Source organism: Saccoglossus kowalevskii, chromosome 18, assembly GCF_978046115.1.
Source record: "Saccoglossus kowalevskii chromosome 18, keSacKowa6.1, whole genome shotgun sequence".
Taxonomy (NCBI): Eukaryota; Metazoa; Hemichordata; class Enteropneusta; family Harrimaniidae; genus Saccoglossus; species Saccoglossus kowalevskii.
Genome location: NC_140658.1, coordinates 23,667,010 through 23,677,055, shown reverse-complemented (window position 1 = coordinate 23,677,055; position 10,046 = coordinate 23,667,010). Strand labels below are relative to the sequence as shown.

Here is a 10,046-nt window from a genome sequence, read left to right as displayed (position 1 = left end):
GTGTGTGCACTTAGCGGGTCAAACCACTTTAAAGCAGGGGTAGAAACATTGTGCATGTGGCAGGAGGCCATAGCTGTTTACAAACACGCGTCTACCCATGCGCATGCACAGGTGAAGACCCCCCCCCCCCTAGAATTATCACTGACTGCCAATCGTGATTTTGTGTCTAACCTAAACAAACCTATCAGAACTGCATAATTCGTGATGTAGATTTACCGTATTCACCCCACGTATTTAAAGGGCGGTGGTAGTCGCGCTACGGGTGTTCGAATTTCATGTAAATAAACAATGTATTTTACACGCGCTGTATACGTCGCTATGAGTCCCATATCGAACAGGACGCGGCGCGACGACTGCCGCCCTTTAAACTAAAAACACTTAATTAAATATTACAAATGTATAGTAAAATAAACCAATATCAATCAAAGATACGAGGTACAATTTTGAAGGCTGAATATGCCCTAATATGTACCCACTGACTGTTTTATTTTTAAGAAGATGCATTGATCAGACACTGTACAAGCAAAATAGCAAGAAGATCGATTCAAGCATTCGTGAGACACAAATGCCCCAAATTGTGTTTATTTTTTGCCAAAAATTCAAAATGGCGACAAAATTATGTGACTGGTCTTTTTTTTTTCTCCTAATATTGATTTTTTTAAAAAGATGCATTGGTCAGACATGGTAAAAGCAAAATAGCAGACAGATCGGTTCAAGCATTCATGAGACAGAAATGCCCAAATTGTGTCCATTTTTGACGAAAATCCAAAATGGCGGTCAAAATTATTTCATTTTTCTCATAATAAGCTTTAGCCATACATGCGAATGCAATATATCAAGTTGAATAGTTTAAAACATACAAACTAGACTGGCAAATTCTGGACTTTTTTTTGTTTCAATTTAATGTCAATTTAGCCCTTTTTGTGTGATAGCGAAAACTAACGTGCCCGCGGTCACGTTAGTTTTCGTGATCACGCTAAAAAGACTTGAAACAATTAATTATTACTCTTTTGTAAAACAAAAAAAGAAGTCCCGACGTTGCCAGTCTACATGCAAACGTTTCTGGGGATTTATATCACATTGAACAGCACTTCAGCATATCTTTCACCATTTTACCCTTTTAAGCAAGATCTTGCAATTATTGGTACAATGAGTAGTCTTAAATAGAAGAAGCATAGTATATTTACTATGCCTGACTTGGACACTCAATTCTGGGCAGAAACAGAATAACCAAAGAAACGCTCATACTCGACATTGTTTCTGTATCATCATCACACAGAGTCTGAAACTGATAAAATCGGAAGGTATCCCCTTTATGCAAGTGGGCCCATAAGCACAGTCGCGCCATGTAAAAATCAGTGCTCGTGGATTTGCAGTCAGATCAGCAGAATGTTCCAGACAATGAGGTGAGTAAGGTTACAATGAACAACAAGACGAAAATGGCGACTGCTACAGCGCAACATGAAGAAAACAAGGCCGGCTGTACGCCACGCCAGGGAAACAGGCTGAAAGTCCAGAATGGGCAAACATTCGTGGTCTGGATGCTCTGCTAGAGACCTTCATAGTGAAGACAGCAGTGGAACAGCTAATCTACCAACTAGTACAGCAATAACAAATTCTGAACGCATGGTCCCGGACCTGGAGTGTACTTGAGTTCGCATTCTAAAGGTTTGAAATATTATTGATTTTATATTGTTGATTTTATGTTTGGGGTTAAGGCTGCTAAGGTAGACCAGCAAATGTTGTCAGTGGGTGAAGGGTGTAGCAAACTTCTTTTGGAAAGTGGGCCCTGTAAGCCCAAGTTAGATACTCTAACTCCACAATAGTGGATAGGAGTTCGTTCCCATATATTGTTTGAATTAATTTCAAAGCATTGTCATGAATTTGTTTTCGCGTATCTGTTGATCGACTTATTTAGCTGATTACTAGTGAATGGCTGTGTTATATCTGTCATCGTTTAGGCTCATGCGAGGTCCTGGACGGAACTCGACTCAGTGATTTGGAACTAATTACGATATAACCGTCGCTATCCGGACTACTATTTCTGACAGTTGGTATTCGCAGTTAGTAATATAGTGAACGATATGACGTGTCCAGTGCTTAGTGTGATTGGCTGTGTGCAGGTCGAATGTGTGAAAGCCATGCCTTAGAGTCTTTTAACTGCTTTGTAATTGGTTAAGGTCTTGAAAGTGAATAAAGTTGTTTTAGTTGATCTTGGCGAGAACACCAGGAGAGACGCAGTCTAGGGTCTAGTCTTGAGTCAGCCTTGCGATAGTCTTGGGGACTTTTCCCTTTTCCCTGTGTCTTATAGAGTACACGACTGACCGACTAAAGACGAGACGTGATACGTAATTCGTTGTGTGTGTCTATTTGACTGTAAAGCTTAAGTGACTTTCCCGATCCCGCACCTCAAGCAGACGCGAGATAGAGACCAGACGGTATTCCCCCCTGACACGTGTGGAGAACCCAGAGGAGAAGAATTTCCCCGTGATAGCATACTTTGTTAAGGGTTAAGAATTATTTAGCATCTGCTATTAAGGTTTCAGTGCGTTATGAGTGGTCATACTGCAGTATGATAAGGAATATTCCAGCAGCATACAATCTTCCCTTGGGTACAGATTCACAGCATTTGTCTACAGTATATCCGAGAGGTAAAACTCCTTACCAAATAAGAGATGCCAAGAATAATGTTAAGCAGTTGACAGTTCAACAGGATGTCCCATTTGAATAGGTTACAAGAAGAAGAATTGCCAGTTTGGGATTAAGTGCACTTATGTAATGATTAATCAAAACAAATTGTTGTCAGGTGATACAATCCAAAGGTGACTCGCCACAGTGATGTGAAGACAGTAATAACTTGCAAGTGTCATCACCAAAATCAAAATGTGACTGAATATTTGTTTGCTATCTGAAAAAAAAAATTGACATTGGAAAATTTGCAAAATATAAATATGGCGTAAAAAACAAAAGTACTTCCTATTAAGAAGAAATCAAAGATGGCAGCCAAACCACGTGACAAATCAAACTTCAATGAGCATTATACATAAATACTAAAAATCCAACTTCAGATCAATCGGTTCGGCGAAACAGTTTTTAGTGCTGATACCTATTGCACATGAGTTGTACTAATTAATACAACAATCTGGCAGTGATCACTCGTTTCTTGTTGACGTTAACCTAAGAGGAAATATAGTGGGATTATATGTATGTATATCTGAAATTTCATCACGTCTAGTTTCTGACCGTTTTTTATGCACAAATTAATACTAGAATTTAGATTATCGGTGAATAATTTAATTGCTACGTTATACATGAATTCGTGAAAACTGTAATAATTGGCACTCCACAAAACACGGCCTTTTTTATTATTGCAAATATTGTTTCTCATGGCACCCATGTCATCCACTAAATGAATTGGATTGCAATCCTTTCACGCCTAGTCCCGTTATTTTAAAGATAGATCCTGCGAGTGGTTCCTTTGCTCGTTGCTCCTCGGTCAACCCCCTGCTTGCCGATGTAACGTAGAGCTCATCTAAGAACTTGCCACCAAAGCAGCACGATGTAGGCCTAGATACAGGCATCTTTATAATGTGGATAGGAATACCTAGTAGAGATACGATAAACACATTGTTGTGAATTCTATTAATATTCATATATACGGAATACACCGAATACATTATTTTAAGGAAAAAGTATGATTAACCTAATTAAATTCGATGAAGGTATAGGCTCCATTTATTTTTCTTATTTTATTTATTATTGTTTATTTATTTAAGGCGATCGAGATAGCACATAATAACAAGTAAAACCAACAAGTAGTCCTAAATGATAAAAAATAACATTAGCTAAATGGCGGATATACCTTCATCGGATTGTAATCAGATGGATGGAGACAGCATGTGATTTACAGTACGTTGTTTTTGTCAGAAAGCTCAGCATTACCAGAGTTGATGAAACGTGGATGCGGCACCAAGCCGAGGCCAGTCAACTCATAAATGCACCATAGAAGCTCATAAAAGTAAATTAAGCACTGTATCTGCTTCGAGAATTCAAATTCTTGTTTCTCGCATGATGCATTGAACCCCGACTTCCCTGTACGTATACGGAGTATAAAGCGCACTCTCGTGTTTTCGTCATTTCATCGAAAAATTATTGTTTTTTGCTGTCAATACAATATGTTTTCATTTGTTCAAACAAAAGTTAATTTAAATATGCTAAAATAGACTATTCACATTGGTGTCTTTAATAATTGGGGGAAAGTGATAGGTGGAAAAAAATAACTGACCTGTAGCTGGGTCTATCCGCGCTATTGTGTAGCCATCATACAAAGCAACCCAGATCATTCCTTCCTCATCCACGCACATGCCGCCTGGCTCTATTGTCTTGTCACGAAATGTGATGATGTTCCTGCGGTTACCTATAGCAAACGATTTACGATGTAAATAATAGCTTTAATTCGTTTATCGATGCTTCTATAACTATAGACTTAATTTATAAGACTGTTATCCATGCAAGGGTTGTAAGGAATATTTTTTCGTGTGCAGTTACATACTAAATGCGTAGACAAACTGTATCTCATCTGAATAAAGTATTTTATGTTGATTTTGAATTCTCAAAGAAACTTATTGCATGTGACTTACTTAGTTTTCCTTTTTCCAGATCAAAATTAAATGCATCTATTCGTCTTGTTGGGGAGTCAATATAATACATGACATCATTCTCCGGACTCCATGCAATGCCATTGGGCTTACGAATGTTATTGAAATGTGACATGACTTTATGATCTTTGTCGATGCTATACAGTGTACCCTGGCCTAGTTCGCCTTCCTCTAACTTCGACGGTAACACCATGGTACCTATCAAAAAACAAGTTCGATAATATGAAAAATGTTACTCGTATATCTTATTTCGCTTAACCTTACAGTCAAAACGCCTTTTCTTAGTAAGTCAATAGAGAAGAGTTCGAAAAAAAAATTAGCATCCCTGGACGATTGCCTAATTGAACTTTTGAGTGACAGTATCAGCGTTTGGCAACTTTCACAAGATATATCCCACATAATATTTACATGTTGACCAAGACCTATATTGCATATTTCCGCCTATGCGTTCCACCAATGAGAATGCGAGGCTTGCAATGCAAATCATAGTAAGCACTAGCCACCGCCTGATAAAAGCGCACTGAAAATTCTATGAATCGGTACTCAACATATCAATATTATTGTGTTATTTGTATTAGTTTTCAACATTCATTAGTAATAAATGTAAAAAGAAAAAAGGAAACAAGAATACGATATACCTGACCAAAATCTTCCACGTGCATCACATTTGGCATCGTTTAAATACATATGTTCGATTTTCGATTTTTTCTGATCAACCTCAGCCAACGTCGTTAGCTCCCCACTCTCGAAATCTAATGTAGCAAATCTATTTCCGACGACAAGCGCGTGTCCGCCTTTTTGCCTAGTAACAACGGCCCCTACAATCCAATCTGGGAAAAGAAAAACAAATGAAGGAAAATCGCGTTAAATTTGAGAACAATAAAAAAAATGACTTGCGCTAAACATTACTTAGGGTTTGCAACTACGGTGACATGATACCAAAATCCCGTTTCAATCTCGCTCTCGCATAAGCGTTCCAATGCGAATGCGCATGTCCGAGGTAACTAGGATACTGGGATGTCCAGGTGGATCAAAATAGCTGCTCACGATATGACGGATTACGATAACTATATTTTCTCTACATTTCCGATGTATTACATTTTTTTCACTTTGTATATGGTAATACATGTTTTATTGTTTTATTACAAACCGCCTATGTCATGTCAGAACGTTGTAGCATCAGTCTCGCTATCTACGAGATGAGACTTGAATGGGATCTTGACATGATGTCACCATACAGTACTATGCGCGTTGCAAACCCCAAGTAATGTACCTCTGCGCTAACTTATTACTAGTATATTACAAGTAATAAGTTCTTCAAATTATTTGATAAATATTACTAAGTTGTACCGGCTGTGATACTGGTAACATAGTCCTGAATAAGCAAAATAGAATAATGCTCGGCCATTACATGTTTCTACCAACAGCAGTGTTTGTAAACCAACGCATAAGCCTTAGAGTACAATTAATGTGTCGTTCTTTTAAACAATAGCGAAACATTGGTACACAGATTACACCATTCCCTGGTCAATATATACATTATACAATATCCGCTGCGTTGTAGGCATACTTGTCTAATGGTTAAAGCGGCGGAGTCGTCACCTGCGCATGCGTCAGCTGGCCATAGTTTGTCATTGTTTACAAACAAGCGTCTACCCATGAGTCTTTGCGTTTTTTTCATGTGTAGTTATCGTCGCTTGGGACTCAATTTCCGCGCGTGCGCAGGTGACGACTCTTCCGCTTTAATAACCACAAGTAATCTGAGAATGAAATATGTTAGAAGAACAGGGCAGCATGTACTTGCACTAGGTGTGGTTGTACGCATAATTGCAAACTATTAAAGTAGCTTTAACAGTAGAGTGCCCCTTGGCAGTTTTATAATTCTTTCTCAAATCTTATTTCTTGCTTTTATCAGAAACATATCTAGTAATTTAAAACAAGCAGCCAGACGGCTGAGATAGCTCCGCTGTTAGCAATCCACATTTCAATTAAAGAACAGAAGATATCATTAGAAAATGAACAATATGTATAGTATCAAAGCAATGGGACTTGCTGTTTTCAACAAGAATTCAAAAATATCACTTTTCACCAAAAATGCCAAAAATAATCATCAAAATTAGATAATTGAAGATATCACCACGGTGTTAACAAATCTGAAAGAGGTCCACATGTAGTACCTATATATATATATATAATAGAAAAGCAATCGGACTTGCGGTTTTCAACAAGAAGTCGAAAATATCACTTTTTACCAAAAATGACAAAGTATCATCATGAAATGAACAAATCTGAGAGTGGTCCACATGTAGTACATGCATATGTAATATAAAATCAATTTGACTTTTGGTTTTTAACAAGAAGTCGAAAATATCACTTTTTACCAAAAATGACGAAAATATTCATCAAAATTAGAGAATTCAAGATATCATTACAAAATGAATAAATCTGAGAGAGGTCCACATGTAGTACCTATATATGTAATATCAAAGCAATTGGACTTGCAGTTTTTAACAAGAAGTCGAAAATATCACTTTTTACCAAAAATGACAAAAATATTCACCAAAATTAGAGAATTGAAGATATGATCATGAAATGAACAAATCTGAGAGAGGTCTACCCAAGGTACATATACAGCAAGTATCAAAGCATTCAGGCTTGTAGTTTTCAATAAGAAGTCGAAAAAGTAAAACATAGACACGGACGACGGACGACGACGGAAGACGACGGACAATCACTCATATGATAAGCCCCGCTCGACAAAGTCGACAGCGGAGCTAAAAAATGGATTTGGTAGCTGTTGGGTGCCAGGAAAAAACAGCATTGCCATTGTTATTAATATCGTACGGTATAAATATCACGACCGAAAACTGTTCAATGTCTCATTTTGCTAATGATCGTCAAAAAGACGCCAACATACAAGATAAAATGTGTTTACGTACCTTTATTTAAGATCACCTGTCTATGTTCTCCTGTAGCAGAATTCCAGAGATGCGCACTCGGCGCAAAGCTATTGACAAACAACAGAGTATTCGTACTGTGGTCCCAATGTGGTCCTTCCATTGAATCCCCCACATTTTCAAGAACCACTGTAATGTCTTCTGTCGCCATCTATTATTGTTGAGCCAAGAAAACCCATATGTCATTGTTTATTTTTCTAAAATTCACGTCTAGTGCGTATACAATACAAAAAATGTGCGCTGGTTTGAGGTAATAGAGCGCCACCAACGAATCGTTCCCTCGTACCTGACGTCGGAACACAAGATCATATGCATGTTTGTGAGCTCATATATGGGTTTCCTGGGAACTGAAATATAGCACCTATCACAACCAGTTTTGGAGACGCACATACATTCAATAAGATGTGACCGGGGTAGACTCGAGACGTGTGTCGTATATTGGCAAATGTCCAAGAAGGTTTTATGATATCCCCAACCAACATACGTGTTAGAGTTGGCATTGGAACAAACGCTATTAACTGCTGACTATATATGATATGACGTAGGAATTGAGTTTGTGGTCTATGGCGCCCAGGGTAACACGCTTTCAATTCCGTCATTCCTGCACATACTATGATACCAATGACGTATAGCTAGACGCTTCTCATACATTAAGCTATCAATAGACATACAGCAAGGGATAAGTTAAAAGTTAAACAACGTAAAACAATAAACTTATCCCAGCAAGGCAAGTGACCTCGACCTTTTATTTACTGGAGGAGTACTGTAATTGCGTGCTTGACCGTGACGGGTAGTCAATCTGCTACGGATATTCACGATAGCGAGCTTATAATCGTAAATTATTACTTCACCTGATTTGGGGCTCCGTTGCAGCGATACACCCGCACTGTATTTATGAATGCACGCCTTCCTTCTACTCATGTACCAATCGACAAATAGGCTATAAAATGTGTGTAACCTGTGACGATGACGTCACGCTCTTCGTTTGTGTACGTTAACCACACAGGTGCTGCAAAGCTATCATGGTATGATCGCTTCGCTTCATATCTACACTCGTCCGTTGTGATATGATAAGATGTGGACCATATTATGTAGGTAGGGTAGATCCTATATGAGATTTGCGAGGACCAATACTCACTAGCGAATAAGTCACCAAGCATTACTTTCCGAGCTGAAAAGAAAATGTGCAGAAAAAGTTACCATGATCATATTAAGATTTTGAGGCCTAAGAGAAAAACGAACTGCGCAGTATTCCTAACGTTTTCACCTTGGCAGGAATAATACGTTGTCCCTAACAACGAGGAGTGAATTACTTAGCTCTTAACTCCAAGCATGGGCTGTTCTTATCACATCGCATTATCATACAGCGAGCTCATTATGGGCGAACCAAACAATTAACCAGAGCATCGTGGTTTGGAATGCTGCCAATGCAACAGTTGCAGGAATAGTTGATGTAAATATTTGCTGTGTAAAATTGGGTTGACTGTACAAAGGTGGTCACTGTAGGGAGGTAGTCTATATAAAGGGGGTCACTAACATAGGGTTGGCGGGACAAAGGTGGTCACTTCAGGCAAGTAGTCTTTATATAAAGGAGGTCACTAACATAGGGTTGGTGGTACAAAGGTGGTCACTTTAGGCAAGTAGTTTTTATATAAAGGTGGTCACTAACATAGGGTTAGCGGGACAAAGGTGGTCACTTTAGGCAAGTAATCTTTATATAAACGTGGTCACTAACATAGGGTTGGCGGTACAAAGGTGGTCACTTTAGGCAAGTAGTCTTTATATGAAGGTGGTCACTAACATAGGGTTGGTGGTTCAAAGGTGGTCACTATAGGCAAGTAGTCTTTAAATAAAGGTGGTCACTAACATAGGGTTGGCGGGACAAAGGTGGTCACTATATGCAGGTAGTCTTTATATATAGGTGGTCACTAACATAGGGTTGGCGGTACAAAGGTGGTCACTTTAGGCAAGTAGTCTTTATATAAAAGTGGTTACTAACATAGGGTTGGCGGTACAAAGGTGGTCACTGTAGGCGGGTAGTCTTTATATAAAGGTGGTCACTAGCATGGTTGGCGGTACAAAGGTGGTCACTATAGGCAGGTAGTCTTAATATAAAGGTGGCCACTAACATAGGGTTGGCGGTACAAAGGTGGTCACTATGGGCAAGTAGTCTTTATATAAAGGTGGTCACTAACATAGGGTTGGCGGTACAAAGGTGGTCACTATAGGCAGGTAGTCTTTATATAAAGGTGGTCACTAACATAGGGTTGGCGGTACAAAGGTGGTCACTATAGGCAAGTAGTCTTTATATAAAGGTGGTCACTAACATAGGGTTGGCGGTACAAAGGTGGTCACTATAGACAAGTAGTCTTTATATAAAGGTGGTCACTAACATAGAGTTGGCGGTACAAAGGTGGTCACTATAGGCAAG

At 38.8% G+C, this 10,046-nt stretch overlaps 2 protein-coding genes across 2 annotated transcripts in view; both read right to left on the bottom strand.

The window, feature by feature from the left end:
• Nucleotides 1-3,272: 3,272 nt before the first annotated feature.
• Nucleotides 3,273-8,542, bottom strand: LOC100374265 (regucalcin-like). Its single transcript, XM_002733394.4, has 6 exons — nucleotides 8,467-8,542; nucleotides 7,598-7,766; nucleotides 5,297-5,488; nucleotides 4,641-4,856; nucleotides 4,286-4,417; nucleotides 3,273-3,604 (listed from the first exon to the last, which is right to left on the bottom strand). Exons 2-6 carry the CDS (start codon nucleotides 7,764-7,766, stop codon nucleotides 3,399-3,401), a joined length of 915 nt encoding a protein of 304 aa, XP_002733440.1. The 5' UTR covers nucleotides 8,467-8,542; the 3' UTR covers nucleotides 3,273-3,398.
• The window catches only part of LOC146731936 (uncharacterized), a 35,671-nt gene continuing 34,157 nt past the window's right edge, over nucleotides 8,533-10,046 (bottom strand). The window contains exon 2 of the mRNA XM_085493008.1: nucleotides 8,533-8,786. Coding sequence (XP_085349134.1) covers nucleotides 8,533-8,786 — 254 coding nt within the window. The remainder of the gene's footprint in view (nucleotides 8,787-10,046) is intronic.

Bases quoted from the DNA above. Each gene is read 5' to 3' on its own strand.
- LOC100374265 (XM_002733394.4), bottom strand. From the start codon at position 7,766: ATGGCGACAGAAGACATTACAGTGGTTCTTGAAAATGTGGGGGATTCA. The intron at 4,857-5,296 runs GTATATCGTATT...GTTTTTTGATAG, and splicing joins ACGTGGAAGATTTTGGTCAG to GTACCATGGTGTTACCGTCG. The intron at 4,418-4,640 runs GTAAGTCACATG...CGTTTGCTATAG, and splicing joins TCTGGAAAAAGGAAAACTAA to GTAACCGCAGGAACATCATC.